Source organism: Vidua chalybeata, chromosome 13 (genome assembly GCF_026979565.1).
Source record: "Vidua chalybeata isolate OUT-0048 chromosome 13, bVidCha1 merged haplotype, whole genome shotgun sequence".
Classification (NCBI taxonomy): Eukaryota; Metazoa; Chordata; class Aves; order Passeriformes; family Viduidae; genus Vidua; species Vidua chalybeata.
In genome coordinates, this window is record NC_071542.1 from 7,345,629 (window position 1) to 7,373,545 (window position 27,917).

At 36.9% G+C, this 27,917-nt stretch overlaps 1 protein-coding gene across 7 annotated transcripts in view; it reads right to left on the reverse strand.

Annotated features, from left to right (window-relative positions):
* The window catches only part of TCF12 (transcription factor 12), a 161,517-nt gene that overhangs the window by 96,788 nt on the left and 36,812 nt on the right, over positions 1-27,917 (reverse strand). For all 7 annotated transcript variants that reach the window (XM_053954891.1, XM_053954879.1, XM_053954881.1 and 4 more), the window contains 3 exons: positions 22,792-22,865; positions 20,780-20,848; positions 10,112-10,214 (listed from right to left, as the gene is read on the reverse strand). In XM_053954891.1, coding sequence (XP_053810866.1) covers positions 10,112-10,214; positions 20,780-20,848; positions 22,792-22,865 — 246 coding nt within the window. The remainder of the gene's footprint in view (positions 1-10,111; positions 10,215-20,779; positions 20,849-22,791; positions 22,866-27,917) is intronic.

Here is a 27,917-nt window from a genome sequence, read left to right on the forward strand (position 1 = left end):
ATATTAAGGTGTGCCAAGTATTTTCTATAATACAGCTCACATAGGAGCTCCTGAAAACGCCTTTGAAGTTAGAATTACATGATCAGAAAATTTTCTACCGTATTTCATAATGCAATGCAACTTTTAAGACAGGTAAGGCATAATTTAAGAAATATGTTTCTGTAAAAAGTTTAATTTTGTAAATCTTGATTCTAGCAGATCAATCAGTTTAAGTTGGGAAGTACCTCAAGGATTCAAATAAATATATAAATAAGTTAAATCTGAGGTGACAATTTGTAATGGACCAGCAATATGTGAAATAAATGATGTCATAGGAAAGAAATTAATTCCATCAGAAACAGAAATGTTATTTATCACATCAAAATAGTACAAACCTCTCTTTGCTCCTACCACGGAGCAAACATAATACTGCAGTATCCTGATAAAGAACATACAAGTACACTCCTTCCTATCACTGCAGAACATTTTTTAAACATGATACAAGTTTATTTATGATACAGTCATGCACTTAGGTATTCAATGCAAACCCCAGGGATCAGCCTTGAAGCTTACAAGACTGTTAACAAGTCACACACTACTCTCCAGACTTCTGCGTTCTATGTCCCACCGTATACGAGGAAGGCATTGCAAGATGCCTTATTTGTAATACATGTATCCAAAAGGCCAGGATTGTTTTAGAGGTCCCTATTAAAATGGGAAGTAAATTAAAATTTCACTGCAGTTATTGCGATCATAGCACTAGTTTTGCCCGTGGTCTGTACAATTCCAAGTTGAATTTACACACTGTACATTTACACATTACATATTTTATTGCCTTTGGTTCCCTAGTAGGGAGCCTTTAAGTCTCACAGTCAGACTTTGACAGTTTTACAAAAAACTTGTAAATCAATCAACTCATCTCAAGAGTAACCACTGTGCTTCTTTCTCATTCTCACTTCAATGAACCTTTTTTATTTTATCTCTTAATTTATGGTTATTGCTTTCTTTAAAAGAATCAGTAACAGTAAACCCAAATAGTGTGAGTTTCTTTAATTGCGTACGTAACACATTGTCACATAAAATTATGCATCAACTCTCCCTCATATTTTGACTTGAGATGTGAGCACCCTCCAAAAAAACCCCAACCAAGCAGCACCCTCCCTCCACCAAATGCCATGCTGATGAAGCTTCCACACACACTATTTCTCCAAGTGACCCTCCACGGGGATGCCAAGGAAATAACTCTGCAGAATTTTCATCTGACCCGATTTACACACGTGTCAGAGCGACAGAAGCCGCACACCTGTGTGAAAGCTGCAATGCTGACAGAAAAACATTAAAAGCCAGCAACCAAGAAAGCCTCACAAATAAAGCAAGTTATAACCATCTCTTAACAGAATGAGTTGCTGTTCCTCTGGTCTTTGCACATTTCTGTTACATGAAAGTTTTTCATCCACTTTTCCAAAACAAAACTTTGGTGCAATATTAGATTGAAGTGAAAGTGTCCAGACATTATTGCCAAAATCAAATTTTAAAATTTTGTTTTCTTTTGATGATACTTGTTCCATTCATCTGTTATGTAGCTGAAGCACTGCACACCTACAGCATCTTAGAGGTCTACAGAAAATGCAGCAGCTGCTCAGGCAACTCATAAAAATCATAGTATTAGAGGTCCAACAGCCCCAAGCACCTGAAAAATAAAACTGCATCTTTTATTTTCATCTGGTTTGTTTTCCCCACCAAGATGTCTGTTATCTAAACAAAGTCAGGTTTCCAGCAGCAACAAACATTTGACTCACTAAAACCCAGTCTCTAAAGAAAACTATTAGAACTTCAAATCATATTAATGCAAATACTATAATGCCCCAAATCACAAAAGCCACTTGTTTTGGCACAAGCAGCCTAGTTAGAACACTTTGGTTGATCAGTTCAGAATTTAATCACTGGATACAGGCTGCTGTATTTATTAAAAACTGGACTGCTAGCAACTCACAGGCTACAGCTATATGCATGCAAGAACGAAAAAAGAAATTAATGGAATGAAATAGAGATTAAGTAAATGATTTTTATGCACCTGGCGATATGCAAACATCTTTATTACAAAACAAAGACAAGCCATGAAAAATTACAAAATTATCTTTTAATCACCAGTGAGCTTTCTACAGCCTCCTATTTGAACAGGATAATAGGTATTATGTAGATCCCTAAGCAACTGCCTCGTGGGGAAGTTACATCATCAGTATGGGAAAAAAATCACCCCCTCCTCCCTAGAAAGGAGCTTGGCGCCTTCAGACAGACTCAAATTTAAAATCCTACAGCTTCACCCAGCTGATCCCATCCACTGGAACACATCTACAAGTGCCCAGGGATGGCAGGAACCACAGGAGAGAAATATGCCCTTTCAGCATTTCATGCACTGATGAGCCTTGTAACAGATAAACATACCCTGCAGCAGCTAAACTGACATGTTATAACAAAGAGGAAATACAAGACTTAAAAATTTCATCAGATTACTATTTATTCCCCTTTTCAGAGGCAGAGTACACTGTGAATAAATCAACACTCAAATGTATCAGACTGCATTAACTAAAACCCAAGCTTGGCAGAACAAATTTTATCAGAACTAAAATATTTCAAAATGTAAAAGCCACAGGCTTTGCATATTTATTCCCAGACGGGCAATTCAAAAGTACTTTGTATGACAAAAAATCTGGGTTCAAGTGTGAGACCATTTTGAAGAAGGCAACATTTCATCTTCTTCCAACACAATTAGCACTAGGTCCCATTTTTTTCTCCCGTCAGTGCACATTGCCAGCACCACCTCGGTCCATGGACCACCAGAGCTGCAAGCTCTGCTTGTGGGGCACACTGTGGATTGTAAGATACCTGTGGCACTGGTAGTATCCAGTGAAAAGGAATCATCGCCTCTTCCTAGCACAATGTGTAATCATACAGCTTGATGGGTTTTCAAAAATAAATTTATTCACTTGCTTGCTTGACAGAAAGAAAACCTTTCTGGTTTCTTTCTTTAACTACAGCACTACAGACTAAGCCTGCTAACAACTCCTACGCTGATCTGGAGATACAAAAATCATCTAAACGTGCACAATATCCGGAATGGTTAAAGATGAAGTGCCTCAACACTCCAACACACTGCTGCAGCGAGCAGGGAGGGGGGAAGGCCGCCCACCACACACCTGCTCACCCCTCCTCACCTCCCCGCGCCCGGAGCTGCCCAGGGCAGGAGAGCAGGCAGGCAGCTGTGCCCACACACCTACCTGGCACAGGCACACCTGAGCACCACCTGAGGAGCGCTGCCAGGGCCCCTCTGCCGCAGCTGCTCACCAGGAGAGAGATCAAAGTCTCAAGGGGCAGGGAGCACAGGCAGACACCTGCTACAGCGTAGCGTCACAAAGGACACGAGCCCCCCGCCGCGTGCGGAGAAAGCCTCCGTGTATTACTGTAGGTAAAGAAATGTTAAGAAAGCTATTTGATTGAAATATTACCGTAAACAGAAGGGAAAGCTAAGCTTAACACACGCTCTTGTGAGCAAAAACCCAAGGGTAAAAATGCCCTGCACTTAGCACTTTCACTAAATGACTGTGTAATTTAATTTCCCAGAAACCCATTAGCTTTCACAAAAGGAAAATTAAGAGCAGATGAGAGCAATTCTTTGGTGTGAGTGGAATTTATTTAATGTAATACCTGGGGAAAAAAAAAGATAAATCTGAAACTGTATGAACAGATAGAAAACACTGCAACTCTAGAAAGCTTCAGCCCACAGAGCAGCGGCTGTGTGCTGGCAGTAACCAGCGTGTCAGAGCCCAGGTCTGAGAGCTGCCTCTGCCCAACACACCATGCCAGAGCTGGGACACAGCCAGATGCACAAACAGACCAGAACAAAAGGACTGCTAGCATTCAAAACAGAAACAAACAAACAAAAAGGAACCTCCATTTATTTATGGCGGTTTTATATATTCATATGCAAAGTAAATTACTCAAATAATTATCTGGAAAGGAAGAAATAAATGAAATTTAACTTAAAATGTTACTCTGGGTTTGAAATTTCATTATAAAACCCCAAATACTACAGAAGTCACAATAGTCAATCTATATCATATAAAACCAGCATGAATTCAGAGTGACATGCCCCAGAAGGAAAACAAACTTAGAAGGGAGCTTAAACGGAAATCTTCCATTTGCCAGATTTATCATATGCAATGATTTGAAAAATGCTAATTATTAAAAGAACATAAGCCTATCAGAAGCATGAAGACAAGAAGCATTACTGGGGTAAAGCAACAGCAACACTTACTTTGGGCAAAGTAGCCATGATGTATTACATAGAGGTGAGCCAGCACCTTGGTATTTTTAGCTTTAATAATCAAAACAACAAGTGATTCAATGAAATGTAAACATAATACTGTGAAACTGCACAATACAGTTACACATAAAGTGAACGTTAAGGAACTTTTTCAGCATGGGAAGTTTACAGTCTATGGCTTCTGGTGGACTCAGTACCAATAGCCCTTAGTAGTTCTTGTAACTGTGGATGACCTTATACTCATGGGTTTTTTACTAGGGAAAGTTTTTCTAAACTCACTAATATTTGACAGATAACTGCAGAATGTGAAGCTGATCAGGTATCCTTTTACAATTTTCTTTCAACTTACTGGCCTGTAAAATGAGATGGACTAAAGCACTTGTCAAATTCTTTGTTATGTCACTGTTTGTCATTTTCTTCTTTTAACAATTTCCTCTTTCTTCCTAATGAATTCTCCAAAGGATATCAAATACTCTGTCCCCACCATTCTCCAAGTTAATAACAATGTAACTGCATATAAATTATTTCAGATCAATCTTGCTATTACTCATATCTCTGGAGATAATTTCCATTGTGATGCCTTTTTTTTTTTCACATGTTGAAATATTAATGACTATAGAAAGCAATTCAAGGAAATCTAACTATTATTTTGGACAAATAGAGAGTCTGCCAACTCCCTACTTGCATCTGCCCTCTCCCTTCCTAAAAGGTAATTAAGACAAGATTCCTAGAAAAACTATAATGGTATCATTCTTAATGTGTGCCATTTTAATAACCATTTACCCTTGCTGGTTTGCCACTATTGCCTTCACCATTATAAAGTCACTGGATAACAAGATGTCTCTCTTCAATTTCAAAATTCTTTTATTGAAGGGTTACTGAAGAAGAAAACTAGCAATCTTCCTGAAGATTAGTTAGATTCTTAACTGAGTATCAATTCAGATGTATGTCTTCTTTTAATTGTATTTTAAAGTTCAAAAGCCTCTCCTTTTACTGAGAATAACCTTTCACAAATTATGGTTTTAAAGGCTTACATCAGCTGTTCAAGAACCGTATCAGTATTGGAAGGCTTAGAGAGGCTTCAGCTATTTACCATGTTGCTTCAAAAAATGCCCCTCCAATGTTCATCTTTAAAAATACCTACTACTCTATCCAAGCCAACTGGAGGGCTTAAATTACAAGTCAAATAATAGATTTTACAATAAAAGTTAAGGCAGTAATTTCAGTTTGAAATATGCTGTGGCAGAAGCCCAGGCATTAGAAACCTGGACAATCAGGCAATCAAGTCAATTAAAGGAATAGTAACTCTGAAACCAGAAGGCATCCCAATCCCGATATTGATCTCTCATTCATATTATTAATACACAAAATCCACTGTGATTTTCACAGTAACCAAAAGACTAGCTTTGAAAAGTCTTAAAATTTGGCTTCCACCCATGAAGCACCTCTCTGTCCTTTCCACCCTTCATACAGTATTTTCTACCCAGCACACACCTATTAATCCCTGCCACACTGGAACAAGACTGCTAAACAGTAAGAGAAGGTAAGATTCATGGTGTATATAGATGTGATTTACTCAGAAACCCTGTTTTGTGATGCCTGATGACAAACCACCCAAGTAACCCAAGTGCATCAAGTACAACCAACAGGAAAGAAGTTACACTGCAAAAACCCCAACCTCTCCCTTTGCCAGTACTGACTTTGCTTCTTTCACCTATTTTTATTCTAACTTTTCTTTCACCTATTTTTATTCCCTTTGCCAGTACTAACTTTGCTTCTTTCACCTATTTATTTTAAACATGAGAAGAATCAGACTTACCCTTTACATTCACATTATAAACAGTAAAAGCAGCTATATTTTTATTAACAATCTGAATAATTTATAGCTTTAATTACTGTAACAAGTTTCTACTCCCACTTTGTAAATACAAACTGTTGTGTCTTGACTTCTCTGCATGGTCAGTCCTTCCATCTCTTAATGCTGGCCATAAGAAAGCACCACAGCACTACCCAGCAGAAGCTGGTTAGGAAGAGAGGCAAAGCCACCAGGATGCTAACAGGTGAGCATTACAAAATCACCACATGGTATGAACTAAACTAGTAACTGCAACCTGCAGCTGATCTCTTGGAGTCAGTGAATAAATGAGGCAGATAATCTAAAATCCTCTGATTTGATTTCATACATTCAGAATCTCTGATTTCATTGACAGGTGTTCAAACCCTGCTGCTAGCTCAGAAACACCTAGAGCTCTAAAATGTAATGCAATTAAACTTTAAAGGAATTAGTTAAAGAAATAATAAGAAAATTAAATATATTAGAAAAAAACTTGGAAGAATGATCTCTCTTCCTACATCAAGGGACTGATTTCAACATGGCAAGCTGATATTCAACCACTGTTTTTTCACTCACTATTGACTAATTTTTTTAATGACTTTTTGTCATATACAACCTTGTGGAACTGTGCAGTACACAGATGACAAACGTGGAGCACAAAAGTTTGGCTGTTATCCTTTCTACCTCTTGTGGAAAGACAGGGACACAAAAGAAAGCAATTCACTCACTTCAAATTTTCAAGACAGAACAACAAAAACCCCTTTAAGCTATATTCAAGAATAATCTGCTTTCTTTCTTCCCAGTAAGTAGTAGTAAAAAAGCTCAGGAGAATGAAGTCCAGGGAACAGTACAACAGACGATACAATACCACATGCTTGAAGGGTCCTAGCAAAAACTGACCTCTCATTGCAAGTGCAGAGTACTAAAAGGCAGCATAATTACAGAGAAAAGAATCTCATATCCTTGTGAATAGTTTTCTAGAATGTAATTAAAAGAGAAGTGTTGAATAAGCAAAGATTATCAAGTCTAAATGGAGCTACAATACCACCAATATATCTTTGCCTGATTTTCTACATATCTCTATGGATACCAACAGACTATGCTGGTCCCAAGAGGATTCAGTGGTTTTACTCAAAATATAAGTAACAGCCCTTCTTTTTTTATACTACCAAATCAACACGATAATTCTGGAATTCATTAGTGAAGAACACTACCCAATCCAGCATAATAGCTTTACTTCCTCTGCAAAACACTTCAAAAAATATCTAAATGAATATGGAAATGCATCTTTCTGTGGCAAATTGTTCATTATTGAATCATTATCAACTCTTGTTAGACAAAATTTCTCTCTTTTGCAATGTACAAGATCATTAAAATGTTTGAGAGCTCCATCATGAAAGACAGTGGCACTTTATAATCCACTATCTCTTCAGGCAAATATGCTTATGGCTGAACATAATACACAAAACAACAACATCCCCTTGACACACAATTCTTTCTTTTAATGGTACTCTTAAGTGTTGACAGCAATGGTGAAATATGTTGTCACTCTCTCTTCTTCTTTTTTAATAGTTTTTAACTATTTCAGAAATGTATTTCTGCCATGATAAAATTTTGGGAAGGGATGTATTTCTTAGATCTTGGTTGTGGAACCCCTGATGCTCAATCACTGCTATTAGCTAGTGAGATATTTCCTATAAGCTCATCAAGTTCATGTTCTTAGCCTCCCTCCATCTCCTTTTAAAATCCAAAGATCCCAAAAAAATGAACCAATGCCTTAAATATTATTTAATAAAATAAATATGTTCATTCTGTTTATGGGAACATGTCACAATTTCATATTAAAAAACTGTATAACATATTTTTGTCTAAAAAAACTTTAGAAGAATTATCATTTTTCTTTCCAATAATAAATAAAGAAACTATAAACTCAGATAGTAGTACCACACAGAAAAGTACTACTCTATGTTTTCATGTAGCTTTCATCATTCCTCTCTCCAAACTTTCACCATCAATTAAAATACAATGCAAAAAGTAATGATGTGAAGGTGTAATGTACAAAGCTGTATCCGCTAGAGTAACATAAGTAAAATGAACACAATTTTTTGCTATGACAAGACAAAAACGCTAAGTGGAATACTTTAAAAGACATACTTCTAGAATTTTGATGTGAACATACCTTACAGATGTATTCTGAAAGCTTTCTATCATTCTTAGCTGCATATAGAAGGAAATGAAGTACTTTTGCTCCAAGAAAATAAAATCCCTAAGAACTCTTAGCCACAAAGCTTTACAAAACTATTTCAGTTCTCAGCAGCTTTGGGTGACTGACATATACATATCTTGCTATTTGTTAATCCTGTCTACAAAACCATCTAAATGGAGGCTTCTTCTCAAATCTGTATTAATGATGTAATTCTATTATGTCTAATAGCATCATCTGTTCAATAAAAATGAAAAGCCAAGAAGATAAAGTTGCACACCAATTATTTTTGTCATATATTTAAAGGTATATATTGTTTAGAAATTGAATGGCTTAAATTAAAAACATGAACAATTAATTTGCCTTTGGTAATACAAATTTTAAAAGAAATCATACTTTGCTATATATATTTTTGAAAAATAAAATCAGCATCAGCTACAAAGCCTAGAGACATTCCACACATGCTGCTGATCAAAATACTGGAGAAGCAATTGAAGTAACTTGTTTTTTTAGCTTTCTGCTAAAACAGAAAAAAGACAACATGTTTGAAAGAGTGTTCAGGGAAAGTCTGCTTTGCTTTATCAAAATAACAGCTACATTTTAGCTTTGCTGTCTTCAGATAAAAGTGTCATTAACCAATTGGCATGTCTTCTCTCTAGTCAAAGTTGACAGAGATGGGCATTTAAAAATAATTGCCTGTTTTCAGTTTCGTATATGAAGTTTAAACAAAATTCTTTGTTTAAACAAAAAATTGTTCTCAGCAATAGCTGAGCTTTGTCTGTCTCTGTTTCAGAGAAAATTAAAGTAGTAAACAAAGACTGAGCAAAGTAGAAAGATTTCCAAAAGAAATTGCAGACCACCAGGATTTGGATTTAGGTAATCCACTTAGATTACCATGGCTATGTCTTAAAAGGACAATACTGAGATCACAAAATAGGTCATGTCTACAAGATGGGGAATATAGAAGCGATACAATGTGAAATGCAGAAATTCAGAACAAATATTCAGTGTCATACTGCAATCTAAGATACAAAACAAAAATGGTCCCAAGACCACGTGTTGCCAAATTAAATCTTTTGAAATCAATAGTTTAATATTCCAAGCTGGACAAACAAAAGGAGATTTTCCAACCAATGCCATCAACACATTAACATGTTTCAGGTAACACGAAGTGCAGGCAATGAAAAAAAGCTTTCAATAGCTAAGGCCACAATGTAATACACCATTTGCTTGCTTTTTTCCAAGTTTCAACAGCAGAAAATGTTAAGCAGGTCTGGAAGCAGAAGTGTCCATCTATTTCTTAGAAGTGACAGAGTTTCTAATACAGAAAATATCAAAGAAATTAAGAGCCCTCAAATTATTACCTGAAGGGAAGCCTACAGTAAATTGGTAGGTAGCTCAAGAATTGAATGTTAGAAAAAAAATCTTTAAATGCACAAATAAAAAAATTGGTGTAAATGTCTTCTCAAACAAAATTAAGGAAAAATAAGCTTGGAAATAATTTAGAATTTACATCAAATCAAAATATATCAGCTTTCTAGATCAACTTAAGAAAATCTTAGTATTTCCTTCTTCTAAAAAGTCATGGATAATGGCCTTTATGAGGAACTCGCCCAACATAAAAAGATTTGAATAGGAAAGTCAGTGTTGCTATGAGAAACAGAGCAACTTCCAGATGCTTGACATGTCAGGCCTAGACAAGGGAATGAAAAATGTCTCTTTCTGACCAAAGAGGCTTTGAGGGGATACTCGTAAAGAATTACCTACTTACCCATCAGATTTGAGTTCATGAAAGGTGTCGGGGACAATCCTTCATGAGGCCCTAATCGACTGTCATTCAAGTGATCACTGTAATGAGGACTGTCTGCAAAACCCTAGAGAAAAAAAGACCAGAGTATTAAACAGATTATTTGGCAGCCCTGCTAATTGAGTGTAATGACACTTTCCTAATTAAATGTGCAGAGTCACAATTGGTCATTAATCACAAAAGTTGGCTTTCAGGTCTATCTCATAGAAATTACTCTCTGTCCACATATTACTTTCTCCCCATCAAAAAGAAACCACATCGTTTCTTAATAAGCTGTGTCCTCATGGACAAGATTTCTAAAAATTGAATAATACAGAGATATTTTGATATTTGAATCCTCTTAGTGCTAAAAGTCACTAACCACAGAGAGTAAAATTAGTCTGAAGAACTTGCAACTCTTTTTTTTTTCCCTAAGCTTTCTGTTTGCATTAATAAAAGACAGTAAAAAGTTCAGGAAGAGTAATGTTAAGAAAAAATGTTGGTGCATATGATGGCGCATTTCTTCTTGCAGCCTGCAATTAATATTACAGATTAATAGGCATCTTGACACTATCACATTATTAACCAGCATAGCTCACTGACAAAAGGCTTACTTCCATATAGTGATTAAATAAACAACTTTGTCACCCAATTTGCAAACAAGCACTGAAACTGAAATACTTTTTTGCGTATTTCTACCATCACCACAGCCAGCTTACCAGGCTTGGAGTGTCCCTTACACAGTCAGGAAATACTGGCTTATTGAAAGCTTACACCAAAGGAAGAGGAGATAGAAAACAAAGAAGTCCTTGGATGTACATATTCTTTAATTAACCCAGTTACGTAAAGCTCTCCTCAAGACATTTTGAAATCCCATCAGCTTTTCCGTATAAAGGTTTGAATATGCCACAGGCCCTTCAGACTTACCAAATGCACACTGAATCACTTATTCTGTACCAAAACATGAAAGACCTGGCACTCAAAAATGTACTTCCTTTGTAGACAAAGTTTTGAAAAATATTGTGTAAACATTATCTTACAATTCACACTTAGTCACTTCTCGTTCAGAAACCTACAGCTCAGGCCTAATTAAGAGAGGAGGGAAAATTGTTCACAGCTACCAGAAACCATCCCAAGTGCCCTGGGACTATAAAATCATCAATCACTGAACATTTATCATTTCTCCAGACCGCAGGCTCACATTCAAGACAACATTAATGGGGCTGAAACAGGCCTCCCTATCTTTGCAGGCGTGCTGTCAGTTCTACCAAAGGGCTGCTAAGTGAGGGCTAAAGAACTGTCACAGCACTGCTGCTGCTTATGGATGCGTGTCACACTCCTGCTGCTGTTCGGCTGCACAGCAATCCTTCCGGAGACCCAGCTCCCCACTGAATCTTTGGCTGACTTTATCTGCTTCTGAATCGCCGATACACTTGTGATAGGCATCCAGAAACAATCTTAGTGACATTTACAACTTGGTTATGACCACAAGGGTGTCCTCTGGAAACCATGACCTAGCCCCGTCTGTCAGACAAGCAGCGTGGAACAGCAGCTGCTGAGGAAATGGAGTGGCTCCTAGCTAAGGTCACCACATGTGGTTTATTTTTATGCTGAAATGAAACAAGAAAGAAATTAAATCTGCTGAATAAAGACACAAAAATTTGCAAATACAGGACCAAAAAACAAAGCTCCTGAGTAGGTAGCTTTGTATTTGTGTCTCTGCTTTTACTCTTTATTGTGGTTGCTTTTATAAAACCTTTTCCCCTAAGATTTTAGCTATATTTTTTTTAAAAAAAAGAAACTATAAAGAACACTGTCAGTGATAAAAGAGGATACATATCTCAGACATTCAGCAAGTGGTGCCCAAACAAGGCCCAGAAACTGCCATCTTTAGGACATCTATATTTATAGAGTAAATAAGATAAGTACTGAAAATATAACACAGGTAAGACTCATTTCATATACAGCTGCACATCATGCAACACAATCTACCTAATGCACAGGACTCTTAATGGTCCTCCTCATGTTAATATTGCATAGCCCCTCACAAAATAGAGGAATTGGAGAACTGGGGGGGTGGTTTACACAAAAATGAATATTCTTCCTTCTATCATCAAAATTCCTTTGAAGAATACTTGACATCATGTTCATTTCATATACCCTCTCAGTTTCCCAGAATGCACTTGCATCCAATTACCACAGCATACAAGTTGTACTTCTACACTACCAGACAAATCACGTACTTCATCTACCTGGAAAATACTCGGGGTTATCCTTCACAACACCAAAGCCATTGAAAACAAAACATTTGGTATACAGGGTGAAAATGCGCTATGGGATATGCAAGCCCTTTAAATAGAATTGTTTTTTTCTGGACTTTAACACAATTCCTAAAATTAATTCTATCAGGCATTTCATTATTTGCCACTAGAGAATTCTCACTTCTGCAAATTGTAACCTATGCCTTCACCTACAGTGGACCAATGTAAAGAGGTCTTACCTTGGCCACCATGCCTGACACCAGTTACTCAGTCTCAGTATTCAGTTCTGCATTATCAACTCAGGCCACAGAGTTCTGTTTGGGATTAGAAACCCTGGGCTGATTCCTACAAATAACTCACCCACACTAAATGAATACAAAATAACCACAAACACGTGCAGCTTTGATTTAACAACTTTTGCAATTCACAAAAGCAAATGAAGAAAAATCAGAAGAGCTCTAAGGACAGTAATTTAAATTACACAGTTTTTTCACAGCATTCTTTACATTTAAGCTGTACTTCAAATAAAATTGCATTCCTCTTACCATTCCTTGCTTTTGCATCTGTATTGTTAACCTATAGAGTAAACAGCAAAGTACTACTACTGGGAAGAGTTGTAACCAATCATAGATAAAACTTTAGAAGCTTCCAATAGCTTCTGATAAGCAACTGGAAGCTTCTAGTCATACAATCAAAGCTCAAAAAATGTTTTAACAAATACAATAGCGCAAATCAACAACGTATGCTTATTGCTCAAAGAAGAACAGTTGAAAGCCTTAAAAAGTCTGGAATACCAATGAAGGATAGTGCTTTTTAAGACACACCCTACTTGTGTGACTGAGTAATGAAGAGATGACACAATCAGCTGGCACATGAACTTATCCCTCATGGCAAAAGCAGCAGAAGATGGCAGGGAGGGATTTACATGACATTCTATCAGAGCCCCTTTTCAAATGCATGTTTTAAGCAGGACTCAATAATACATACTGCCAAATTTCATTCTTCCTTTCTGAGAAAGGCAGGAAATCTCAGTTCCTGACAATTTTGAAGACTAATCTACTGAAGCTCGCTTAAATATAGCTGGATTGATATAGACTGCAAGCAGAAAAAGGAACTAATGAGTCATGCCAAAAGTTTCTTTCCCCTGTTGGAAAGAGCTATTTGATGGTACATATTCTGGCTGGTGATGTCATTCTTTGGACCACAGGTGGGCTTCCAAAGCCCTTTGGAGCATTTCTATCTCCTGTTACCTGCAGGGCACATTTAACATAGGCTGGAAAGAGACATTCCATGCTGAAAACACATGCCCATTTCTGCCTCTGTGCCTTCAGCAAACCTACCAATGGATTAGTGTGCATCAGAGTGCACCCTTGGAGTGTTTAGCAAATAACTGGCAAAAAGTCTGCAAAATAGGAGTTACCAGACAAATTTATTTCTTGTTTTAAGCACTTTGTTCTGAAAGAATTTCAGATAGCTGAGGGCATTTTTCTGCTTGCAGAGAGCAAACTGATTTTGAATATGATTAGATGACATAGCTGTAAACTCAAAACTGTCTTGCTTGTTCCAACTTCATAACTATTACAAAAGCAAGTTTTAACTTTCCCAAAGGAAGACAAAACTTTTCTTTCTGTACTTTTATAGCCCAAATAAAGTGCAATTGGGGTTAATTGTTCCCTTACAGCATTTTCTAATGTTGGCACTGTTCACTTTGCACAGGCCTCTCCCTGGATCTGTCTGACTGAATGTTTGTGATCAGAAAGACCAAGTCAGATACATCTACAAATAAAATCAGCAAGTATTGTCTACTAATAATACCTGTGATGAAATGCAGCAGAAAGACTACTACTAATTAGTACTGCAATTTAACTGAGTAGTGAAGGCACTCTCAACATTGCATGCTAGATTTCCAGGATTTCACTGAATTACAGTGATGTTCTCTAATCATTCCAATAAATAAAGTCCACCAATTTAAAAATTCCACAGCTGTAACATTCATTCCTACCTCTTCTGGGTAAGATGCCCCAAATGCCCAAGTGATTTAGGGTCTATCTGTATCAGGATTTTCCGAGCACAGGGATGCTAACACAGCCAAACCAATTAAAAATCTGACACTATTTACAAAATTATGAATACTTGTACACAGGACACCTGAAAATTATCTTACATAATGTACTATTCTAGAAGACTCAGAAGACAAAATGGAAAAAATCCCCGACCCATAATCCAGAGTAAACACATTGCTTACCAGGCACGTTTATCCTACCAAACCGTGAGTGAAGGCCTGACACAATGAGTCTATGCCCCATTTTACAAACAAAGTGATAATTAACCTCCTAAAACTCAATGTCTTTCAATGACCATTAAAATTTTGTCATTTTGGTTAAACTGAATTACAGAAGTCAAATAAGAACAAGTCAAAAGCCTTTCCCAGTTCACTGTTCCTACTCTTTTTCATTGCATTGGATCCAGGTTTTCTGTGAGATTAATCCTCTCCCATTTACTTCCCCTTCAAAAACATAAAACTATTGTCCCTTAGCAATTATTTTCTGAAGTCACATCATAAGAACACACATGCACACATGCATAAGCAAAATTGTACTCCTGCCCCTAAATCAAGTTGTGGAGTTTTTGGTTTTGTTTTTAAATAACCACAACATCTTGTTTCCACTTCAGGATAAAACGTGAAAAATGGAGAAGACGCTGCCACTACGTGGCACACCATTTTCCTATTTATTGAGTTCATACTCAACTCATTGAGTTGTCCTCCCTGTACAATGTACTACTCCACAGCATTTCATTTGCTCAAGTCCACTAGACTAGAGATAACAGGGGTTTTGTTTGTTTCTCCTCCCTTAGCCTCAAGCCCTCTCCTACACAAGTCCCTGGGAACAGACCAAAATCTAAGGCTCGTAACCAAGCTGCCAGATCACTAAGCACGTATTTGCATTTTAGCAATTTACAATATAGCTCAATTACTGCCTTTAAACTTAAGACATTAAAATTCCACTAAAATGAATGGTTGAGTTCACAGTTTGACGTGGCTGCAGACCAAAAGATTAAACTTAATGAATGCTGCTTTCAATTCCTTGAGTTCTATCGTTTGGCTGACTTTAAATAACAAATATTAATTGTTTAAAGCTCAGGAGTACTGAGGTCCCTTGCAAGCTAAATTTGGCAATGAACTTATGAATCAGGCAACAGTCATCCAAATGACTAATGTGTAAATGAACAAGTGAAGCTACTGCTAAAATCCACTTTATTTTGGATTATCTGGCTCTCCAAACTAATCTGAAAGTTCTACAGAAAAACAAGAAGGGAAAAAAACACAAGAAGAGGGAGGGAAGTGAGGAAAGAAAGAAAGAGGCGGTGAGAGACAGACGGACAGAGCAGAGAGACTGACTACATCCAGGAACACTGCGCTGAGTCACTGACTGAAGGTTAGACAAGAGGCCCTGTACAACAGCCATACCAATGTGTCCTAGTGAAATTAAAAGATTATGCATTCTATGATCCTGAATAATTCCAGAAATACACAACCTTTAAAAAAAATAGAAAGGAAAAGAAGAGTATTTTTAGTCATTGAATCTATGTATCTGCCAACAGGTCTTGGAGGAAAGACTAGAGAGCCAAAAACCTGGCTTGGTCTACTGAACACACAGATCAGGAAGAATGTTGCAAAAATTAAGGTAAGCTAAAAATAAATGTAGAGAAGAGTACTCTTCCTTTTTGCCTTCAGGATCACTTATACTATATTCATTGATTTTAACAGAACATCAAGAAACATCACATTGCCACAGGCCATGGCCATAACTCCATTTAAATCATGAACAATCTTGCAGCAAACTAGCAGTGGGAACAATGTTGTTTCCAAGCAATGACCAAAGTCATCTTACGAAGTCTGGAGCAGATGGATGATGATGGGAGTCTCCCCACACTCCTTACACAGTTTCATCCACGTTGCTCTCATTTGCCCACTACAGTCCAAATGCTAAGGGACCAAGCTGAGACCTCTCTGGTGTGCCAGGAAACAAACACATCTCCCTCTGCAGGCTCCATGTCTGCCACTTCCCAGCCCCCTGAGAACAGCCAGGACTTCAACCCCACCTCCCTTAGCTGCACAAGAAGCTTGGACAATTCTCCTTAAACAGAGGAATGAATGCAATTTGCTGACGGAGACCACCCAATCACACCAGAAACAAGGAGCTTTCTAGATTTAATTATGACTCCCTTTCTGTAACCATCAGCAAGTGTTAACATTCAACTACAGTATCCTAAAGACAGAAATGCAGCTTTTTTGCATTATTTGGTCACTTGCTACAACATGGCAGGGCAAAAGCAGGTATCACTACCTCAGATTTCACATATTACTGAGAAAAGTCAAGAGAGCTTTCACAAGTATCCTCAAAGTGTCACCCTAAGTAACATGCTTTGTAACAGAGTTCCAAAACTATTCATTAGCTTTTTTTCCTATATCAAGTTGAAACACATGAAAATCTTGTGTGTAGGAATGGAGAACAATTGAAAACACAGTTTGGTTTTTTTTCAAATTTATTTCGAATGTTATTTATTTTTTAATAAACATCATTTTCTCCAGGTCTAAAGCGATTTCCAAGAAGTTAAGTTACTGAGTGACAAATCTGATTCTAAACAGCTAAACCCAATAGCCCACTACACCTCTCTAAACTCCTGTGAGACAAATATCAACATGATATGCAATAGGACAATTCCCTGGCCTCATGGAAAACTAATTTGTGAACAGATTCCAATGCTAATTCCAATGTGGTAGGTAGTTGCAATAAAAACAAAACAAAACAAAAAAAACCACAACCAAAATATCCACTTCTCTAATATAGATGAAATGAAAAATTCATATGATAGAAACCAGATTTTTCTAGCTCTTACCTAAGCTATAAACCAGGAGATAAAATGATAGATGTATAGCCAACAGACTAACAACAAATGATTAAAAAGAAGATACTTTAAAACCTGACTAAAGCGTTCAGAATTTAAAAAACAAGACTTGCTTTGAAAAATGCTGCTTGTGAATCAAATTATAAAGTAGGCTGCATTTGCAAGTGTCCTGAGCACTGAATATGGAATATTTAATCTGGGCTTTAATTCATCTGCTACCTTGTAGAATACATCAGGAAAAGCAAATAACCAGCAGCAGAACCACCAAACAACCTCCCTCCCCCGCAAAAAAAAAAAAAAAAAAAATTAAAAAAAAAATAATCAGAGGACAAAAAGGACACAAATACAACAGACTTGATAACACTTACTGTGTTTCTGTGTCCCTCTTGTCTTGTTTTGCTATTTAACAGCTTTCCTTCTTGTTATGTACCTGAGATTAAGAGGTATAAAATACTATTTCAAAACCTGCTATCTCATTACTATTTTTTTACTTCTTTGCAAATTAAAAGTACCACTTGGGGTGAGGGGAGTATAGTTTGGGCATAAAGTATTTCAGATTCCAACTCATGTCTGAGTATTTTACATACAGTAGAGGGAACAACCTGTTGCCTGATGCTACAAAACCATCTAAGCTAGCAGGGCTATCTTGATCAGTTCCACTCTGGTTTCAATTAAATACATAGAGTTATGTAAAGGAACAGGAGGATAAACTGCATCCTCAGTACTGAAACTAGATTCATGTTAAATCAGGTCAAAATGTACACTCACAACTTTTAGTGCAATGTCCATGTTGCAAATTATTTGAAACGCCCGCGGTTCAGACTTTGGAAGAAAAATGCCTCAGCTAGTTTATGCTAAATTTTTAACAGTTACAATTATTATGTGTGTATATATATATATAAAGGAAATCCATCAAGGAAATGTCTTATGAAAAACATGTCAGATATGCTTGATTTGGAGACAGCAATCTGAAGAGATAAAAAACTGATTTGCTCCTTTTATGTTAAGACAAAACCAAAACAACGACTGAAAACCTCACAGAGCATTATTCTCCATGAAACAGCAATCATTAGCCACACCACAAGAACAACTACAACCAAAAAAATGTTTAATTACAATACAATGCTTACTCCAAAAAAAGTGACTATACCAATTTGCTGCTACGTTATAAATTACAACTCGCAAATACACGGGAAAGCTAAAAAGTTCAGGATCATCTCACAACAGGAAGACAAAACTTTCAAGTGCTGTAGGGCAATATGTCATTGTGCAATATATTATTGTGCAGAAGACATGGTACTCCAGACAAGTACCTCAGAATTTGCTTCAAAGAGCTCAGAAGAACAAGACTTTCAAAAAGCATCTTTATCATCCTCTGCAGAACACACTAAGAGCTCCTCTTCTAGTGCAAGGCATTATGAACACATGCAAAAATATCTGTAGCTTTATATCACTCAGATAAGGGAGAGACTTGCATACATCAACCAAAGATATTCACTGAAAACCCACCAGTGCTGCACATAGAAAGGTAAAAACAAGATTGGAGACTAGGAAGAAAAACAAGCCCCACAAGACACAAATTTGGTGCAAACTTGGTATTGTATGTGGACTTCAGTACAACAATTCAAGAATAAGGGAGGCCACCAGCAAGTCACAGAATTCCAGTGACTGCTAACTACCATTCCTGAATTATTCCTGTAAACAATAAAGCTTTCCTACTTTTGTCTTCACCCCCCCCCCAGTAGGATCTTTTCATATTATTCATTTTTCTAACAAAACAGTTGGTGTATGCAAAAAGAGATTTTGCTCACAAAAGTCACTAATGTCTCCATTTGTACCTTTTCACAAATCTAAGACCACCACAGCAAATTCAAACATAAATACCTGCTGTTCTTTCAGTGTTAGAACACTATTTAGCATTAGGTAATGAAAAGACAAGGCTCCTATATGAGGTTTTCTCAAGCCTGCTGTGATTCCTAGCCTTTAATGTTACTTGAAGATACTATTGAAGTAAGAATGGTTTAGCTTTCAATAAGGTATTACCAGAGACTCTTAAAATAAAATAAACTGCTATTACATATGAGAGAAGGTTCTTGTCTGAATTAATTACTGATAAAAAGATTAAAACCCATGACAAACACCCAACCCCAAGCACAGGAACTTACATCTCATTTTCTCAGTGAAAAAAAAATTACCAATATGTTTTCCCCAATTCCCCAAAAAAACCATACCCATACCAACACTCTTCAATAATTCCATGAATAAATCAAAGAGTGGGTAAACAAATATAGTAAAGTTTGCTGATAGCAGTTTTTTTTTAAATAATCCTAACTAAAAGTTAGTGCAAAGTTGCAAAGCAAGTTTTCCATGAAATTGGTAATGAAAGACTAGATAAAATCTGGTGTAAATAAATACAAAATGAACACGCTCAAAATTAACTTAATGTCATAACAATGTGGTAACTATGGTGCAATGTAAGACAAAATATTACTTTTCTACACAGTTTTTAGAACATTATCACATCACAGCTCAGTGGCAATCAAAGAATGCATGACTTCGCAACAAGTAAGAAAGGAACAGAGAATGAATCTATCATTAAGTGAGGCAGAAATGTATGGTATACCCTCCTCTTGGCTAGTGCATGCAGTCAATCACCCTAACTCTGAGGTTATACAGAAGGAGCAGAAAGATTCAGGGAACAAGAACCAACCACAGGTTAAGAGCAGTCATTATACAAGCAGATACCAATAGATTACAGTTCTTCAGTTTGGTTGAATATAGAAGTGCATGTAAAATAAAGGTGTTTGCACGGAAAAGAGTAAAAATCATGAAGTATATCAGTAACCATTTGGAGTACAGGAACATGGTGGCAATCAGTTGCATCACTGGGCAGCACAAATAAGAGAAAAAAATCCATAAATTTCAGCACAAAATCCTTGTAATTGTTGCCAAAACTGTAACCTGTAACCAAAGCCAGAAAAATTCATAAACAGCAGAGAGCAAGCCCACCAATAGCTATAAGAACCATGTCCAAAAGGTTGGCTCTGTCCAGGAAATCTAAGCAAAGAGCTGGGGTATTGCTAGGAGGGTACACAGTAAAGGTAGCAAAATATTTGCCCTATACTCACACTCTTTCCTTATGCATCACTGATGGCCACAGTCAGACCATTCATACTGAACTGAACAGACCTTCAGCAGGATTTGGGAAAGAAAAATATCCTTTAGCCAGTATTCCATCATCTTTTTTCATTAGCTGTCAACAGGTATGCACTAAATTATCACCAAATTCCAATTCTTTTCTTGAAAATTTTCTCTTTCTGTGTCTTTGGAAATCCCAGCCAACAGTGAGCCAACACTTTAAATTCATAATAATTTTGACACTATATTGTGACCTTTAACAGAAAACTCTAGTAGTAGGCTGCACATGGACTTAAAAAAACAAGTTGAAAATCACACACTATATAAAAAGAATAAGTGGTACCTCTTGAGATTTCAACTTTTCTATGTCTGTGGACAGGTCTGAGCTTTTTCCATGAAGACTGCCATTTTCCTGTAAACAGACAAACAAGTAGTAAGAACAATTAGGACAAGAATAACATTCTCAATTGAAATAATGGGGAAAAGCACTGGTTTAGAAAGTTGAACAGGTAAGACAATTACAGCTTACTCAAACTCTGTGTTATCAACACAAGGAATAACCTAGAAACGTAAAAGGCTGTGTAGAATTTGCCCTGCCTTCCAATAAACCAATCTATACTCTCACAATACAGACCCACACCCTCATTTTTGCTCTTTCTCAGAGACATCTGGTCGAGCAGCACATGTAGGAGTAGACAGAAGTTATCGTTATTCAAAATCCTGAATCAGTAATTTGCCTCATTAGTTGAAAGAAAACCAAAAACTAAAGACCATACATCATAGCCAAAATTTATGCATGCAAGCTTGATTTAAACTGGTAAACAAAGTCCAGTGCTTCTTCAGTGAATTCAGAAATTAAATTCCTGTGTTCTACTTTTTTTTACAGAAGATACCAGCCACAGGACAAATTAATTTGTGGCTCTTAGTCTTTACCAATTCTATATACAGAGAATATATATTTCTAGTGTTCACTTTTCTGGGGAGAACACAGGAATTAAATTTTCCTGTGAAAAGGAATTGAGTTTTCTTTAAAAGAAAACTCTTGTCACCTAAATGACATTCCAGATTACCACTCTTTATTGCCTCATTTTAAAAAAACAACCAACCAAAAAATAAAAAACCAAAAAAAAAAAACCCCACAACTAACACACAAGGCTCACTGACTTTACACTATTCAAATATTAGCTGGCTGATCCTCTACCATATAAAACATTGTGATTAATACAGCCACATAGTCAATGAACCACAAGCTCAAATTCCAGTTAGGCCAGCTTAACTCATAATCGATTTAAATTGATCAGCAACATAAAAAATGAGAATCAAAACACCAAACACATGATAAAAATATGAGTTACATAAAGCTGCATAGTAAGATTGCATTTCAAATGCAGAGGAGGCATTTGAAGGTTCAGCTCCATGCCCCAGGTTATTCAGGAAGTTTTAAAAGAATGTGGAATTTCTATGTTGCACAGAAATATTTCTCCCACACATAAAGTACTTCCACATTTATTATCATTTATCTACTAATGGTCAGTGGAAAAATCATGACTTCATGAGAAACCTTTCTACTGCTGTCTTCCAAAGTAAGGCAGAGGCCATAATAACACTCAGTGAGCTGAACAAGGTCTTGCAGCCTACCCATTTCATTCCACAGCACAAGAAAGCTGCAAAGGTTCAAGTGCTAGCACAGCTCTCTTACTCAAAGGCACTGAAATCAGAACATCAGGTATGCTGTGTATATCTAGTTTAGGTACTTAGCTCATTGTATTTTTAGGGAGTAAATATTCATAAAAAGAGAATGAAGTAGATGAAAGGGAATGTGAGTAACAGGGGCAAGCTTGCTTTGACCATTGTCTTTAGTTTGAAATGGGTCATGTTATTTTAGGATATCAGATACTAGCAAGAACCTTCAGCTCAGTAAGTGGGATGGATGAGGCTGGAACGAGAACAGGAGGAAGATATTTAAAAAGAAAAGCCTGTCTTCAGCATCATGACACAGCACATACTATAGCTGGTTAACGTTAACAGAGAGGCAAGTGTTCCCTACACTTTGCCGATAAATCTGCTCCAAAGTAACACGACTTCTACTTCCAATTTCTGATTATGTTAAATAAAATACATGCTCATCATTCAAGCATACATATGGTTTATTTTCATGAATTCTAACCCTATATATTTTTTAGTCTTAGAAATCTAAATTGATGCTGTAGCTCCTCAAAGTCATTAAAGTGTCTAAAAGATGCTAATCTATATATTTAAAGGAGTTTTCCTTCAAAAACTTTGCCAAATCATCTGGTGATTTACGCTGTACATTCCCATAAACTTTCATTATGAATTATTATGTGGGTATCTTACCCTTGAAGATTCATATGAAGGACTTGGCTGACCGCTTGTTCCCCAGGATGTGGCACCTGTTCGCTCATCCATACCTAGCAATAAAAAGAAAAATACAAACCTGTAAGAAATGATAGCAAAAACAATGGTCTCTGATGCAACCTGAAAAAATATTCATCTGCTTCCATACACTCTAAGTAAATTCATCTGCTTTCATATACTTAAAGCAGTGTTTCTAAAAGCAAAACTTCAGATGAACAGCTTCCTTATTAATTCAGCTGGCTACAGAGGAACCTGTTCATTTGGACACCTGCAGCTGCTGAAAACAGGGACATAAAAAGCCAAGAAATTTGCCAATCTGCTGTCTGCCCAACCCAATCCATAAGAAATTAGCATGAGTAACAAAACAAGCACAACGATGTGAACATCATGGCTTTTTGAGCAGCCCGATTTATCTGCATCTCAAGCAAGCACTGAAATATTGCAGCACATACTGTGAAACACATACTTGTTATCTACTCTTTGCTCTTGTGTCCTGTTTAAGTATTGTAAAATGTGCAAAATTATTTCCCCTGCTTGGCCTTTATGTGACACGCAAGATATTTTAGCATAATGGGGAAAAAAGGCAAGACAGACTGGTTATATTTCAATGGCTTAAAAAACCCACAGAGAATCATGGTCTATGCACTACTAAAACAGCAATATTTTTTTACACTCTGTAACGGTTCTTTTAGAATCAGTTCCCTTTATGCAAATCCAGGTTGCAGCTCACAAGAGAAAGGGGAAGGAAAAGATCTTTAAACACTGTATCTGAATAGATACCCTATGTATTATCCAATTTCTATCCAAATGTGATTGGTCAAATCACCTTTAAACCACATTCCCAAACAGCTAATTGGAAAAGCACCTGAGTTCCTATAGCAAATTCCTTCATATAAGATAAGGCTGCTACTATTCTAACAATTAGGTTCCTAATTATCTACTTCAGAAGACATTTTTTTTTGTCACATGTGGAACATTTCCATTCTAAACTGCAGGCTTCAAAGCACTCTGGCCTACAAAATGCAACTCATTACTTCCCTGTCATATGGACTTTTCTTATAAAGAGTTTTGATATGAAGCATAAATTCTTTATGTTATATATGCTATAAACTATTTATGAAGTTTTATAATGTCATAATTTATAAATAAGAACTAAGTGTCCCAATTTATAAATAAGAGTAGAGTGCAAGCTACTCCATACAATCATTTCTAAACCCTAACTTTATATTTCAACTATAAAATTTACATGCATATTTCTCATATGGCCATACTGCAAAATTGAATGTAAACTGATACAGTAAATAACTATCTATGGACTATTACTATTCTAATCATTATTTCCTTAAGAAATGTGCTTTATGAAGCTATAAAATAATGTTTTGACAAAGAGAGTGGGTAAAAAAGAACGTTAAACTGAAAGTACAGTAAATCACTAAATAAAAACTGCAGACACTTTTTGTGTACTGCAGGAAAGATCCTCAAGGTTGAAGAATGCTCTTTGAACATGCAAAACCACCACTATCTTGAGCCAGCAGTTTGGGGAAGTTTACTGCATTTTATAGCTGACAGTATTGTTGTTGTTTCATTGTAACTGGTCCAGGAGCTGAGTAAAGAGTCGTGGCTGGCACTGACAAAGGCAAAAGTAATCTTTTGGCACAATTGACTCTTTTCTGCCAGAAACAACAGTGCCAGTAATCCAGTCATTATCATAACAAGTCTTCCATTGCCTTCATTTCAAAAGAGACATATGTGGGGTGAGAAAAGAAAAATATCTTACTGCAAGACAAAGTCCTTGGGAAAGTTTAAGATACAGTAGACTATACCAACCCATTTCAGGAAATATGTGACTAGATAATGGTTATGCATAGAGTGTTCAGACGCTAATCAGTAAAACATGCTACTCATTTGAAAATTTGAGTCAGTGGGACATAAGGACTTATGTTATGGTTCTGCTTAATCAGCACATGTACAGCTAAAAATTCAAGTATTTTAATTCTAGCATTTGAATTATGCAAATAAATTGTTTAAAGAAACTGCCCTAAACCAAAATGTAACTGCTTCAGATAGGGAAGAAAACTAATTTCTGACTAGTTCCCAGAATTCTTCTTTTCTGAAAAAGCCCAGTACAGTTTACTATTCTAGTTAACTTCCTTTTTCCTGCCAGGTGTCTTTTTCCTCCTTTTCATGCAGCATTTTTCATTCTTATAAGCCCCAAACAGGCTTACATGTAGACCTGTCTCTTACACAAAATTTTCACACAAGGAAGATGCTTTCACATTTTTAGATGCTCTGTGAAGGCTACAAGAAAAAAGGAATCATGTTTTGCACACAGAACACCAGCACTCTGACTTACTGCTGCTTGACATCTGGATTTGATTTGGAATGATACCTCTGCTGCCCTTGGTCTCCATCAACATGAGACACCAAACAATTGCTGCCCCAGGTAGCCAGCAACACTCAACCAGGAAATCAGGTGTGTGTCTACCATGGTGCTCAAGGAACCTGTTCTGCTTTGTACACTGTTTTCCACGGGTGACAGATGAAAACCACCCAAATGCTGGATGAGACAAAGACCCCGACCATTTCTAGCAGGATGGGCACAAACAAACAAACAATGCTTTAACACAGCCAAAAGTAACTCTACATGACTGAGCCAGTACCATCAGATTCACTTTTAAATGTAAAGCCCCCAAAGTGGGGAACACTTGGTAAGAAAGAACATGGGAGTCATCTATGGTAATAAATTCAATAAATTCCCAAAGCAAAAGTGTATTGAAAAGAGTTCTAGTGTTTTCCTGGAAAAGGCAAAAGAGAACATCACCTTCATATAACCTCTTCCACAAGGCAATGCAGTGACCAATTGCAGGATCCATTAATTCATCATGAATGTTAAAGAGCACATGAAAGCTGTGACAGTTAGCAGAGCACAGAAAAATGCGCAGGGCAAGGCTGCAGTGTCGCAGCCTCCGTAGGTAAAGCAAAAAAGGTGGAAGCTGAATTTGTGTTGTTATGAAGGTCCAATAACACAGACACACGCATTCAGGCAGACAGGAGTAAAACAAGGGTCTACCCCCACTTCCTTTTTTTAGTAGGCATTGAGGACGGAAAGTAATTGAAATGACTCATGATTTCATAGTTCTCAATCACAACTGACTACTTCTATAGCACATATGCTGCAGCTTAATTAGGGAGTAACTCTAAGTGTGGTGTTTGTTCGAGCGGGTTCAGCTGGCAGTCGGGCTGGGCTGGCTCACAGGGCACCTCCACAGCACTGCCTGTGTGTCCCAGCGAGGACACTCCTGACCTTGGCCAGCCGAGCCCGTGGGGCACAGCCCAAAGCCCGCAGCTCGGCCAGCCCGCAGGAAAGGAGTGTCCTCACTCACCTCGGGGAGACCCAGCCAAGCCATGAGCATGCTTTCTGGCTTTATGCATTGGATTCTAAACAGGCTTTGCTTAACATCACTTTTATGATGCTGCTGTGAGCATTTCAAGCTATTCTAGAAGAAAACCTGAAGAAACCTGTTGCCTCATTATTTCAACATATGTGTTCATTCTGAAGAAACAGATCCAAACATTCATCTAATAAAAAAAATTGGATCTTACAATCAAACTGAAATGAAGGTTGTTCGTGCTGGCATAAGACAAAGGAGACTATATTTAAAACTTATTTCAAGACACACAGGCTCTAATGTTCGTGTAAACACTATAATATACTTTATAGGGTTACCATCTGCTATGATGTTGATAAAATAAATGATTTGACAAAAAAAAAAAATCACATTGTAGATTGTTATACTAGGTACTCAAGGTATGAGTTTCTATCTTTTATAGCTTCTTTATCCAATTTTGTTTCACAGTAATGATATTCCTTCAGATAAGATTCAACATCTGAAATCAATTGCAAAAAAACCTACAGCACAAACCATAACAGCGCTGATTGTGTTTTGCATGTCAGACTCACAAACATATCAATCTACCTTTAAGCCATATATTGCAAAATTATATTTTGAAGTATGATTCAAATTATTACCCAAAATTATATTTGAGGTCTAGACTTTCTCATAAGGGGATGAAAACAGAAATATTTGATGGAGAAATACTATACTCAAATATTTTAACTTTCAATAGGTTAAGACTAGTTCTTAGCCTCTTCTTGTTGTTTTCAATTAATTTTCTCTCTTTATACTAGATGTAATATTTTCAATAATATAATAAAACCATTTATTTTTTAACAAAGAACTCAAAATTCACAAATCAGACAAATAAATAAATAAAGACAAGTTCCATATGTTTATTACTCAGGGAGTGGGAGAAAACACGGTCAACAAGAGAACCAGAATGACACTCAAAACCAAAAGCAGCTTTGACAATAGATACAACGTGGTAGGCTTAAAATATCCAAAACTGAGAACATTAATCAAATAGAGAGGAGAAATGAAAGGCAGGCAACCTATCAATAGTCTAACCACATAAGTGCCATTGGGATTAAATTCAGATGCAACATTGTAATTAGGTAAAAGACAAACCACTTTCATTTCAAACTACATAAATAAAGAACTTTGTCTCCATCCACGTTCCACAATAAAGGAAAAAAAAGGGAAAGTGCAAGCATGGAGAGGAAAGAAAAAATTCAAATCTCAGTGCAGCCTGTTTCTTGAAGAATGTACTAATTGTCTTCCAGCATACAGATACCAAGTTCCCCCTGATCCCTTCAGGTCAAAAAGCAAAGTTCCTCCCCAGTAAGAGAGTTGCTCATTAGAGGCACCATGGGAGTAGCAGAGTATCCTTTTTTGTACCTTTGCTCCAGAGAAAACCCATGGAAGAGCTACGGATATGTCATGGAAACACCATCTTGAGTCCGTTCATCTGGTACCACCTCTGGACTTTACAATTACTTCAGGAAACTTCCCAAGATAATTTTATTAAATTGCACAATGCTGCTCACTCTCCTCCCCGTATTGAGCCGTGGTGTCACAGATTGAACCCTTAACCCATTGGGCAGTGTAAAAGTGAGATTTTTCCTGGGTTTACCTATTAGTTTTCATATCTTTCCCCGCCTGCCCAGTAGGTTCATAACCATGGGAGTTGACATCTTAACTACCCGT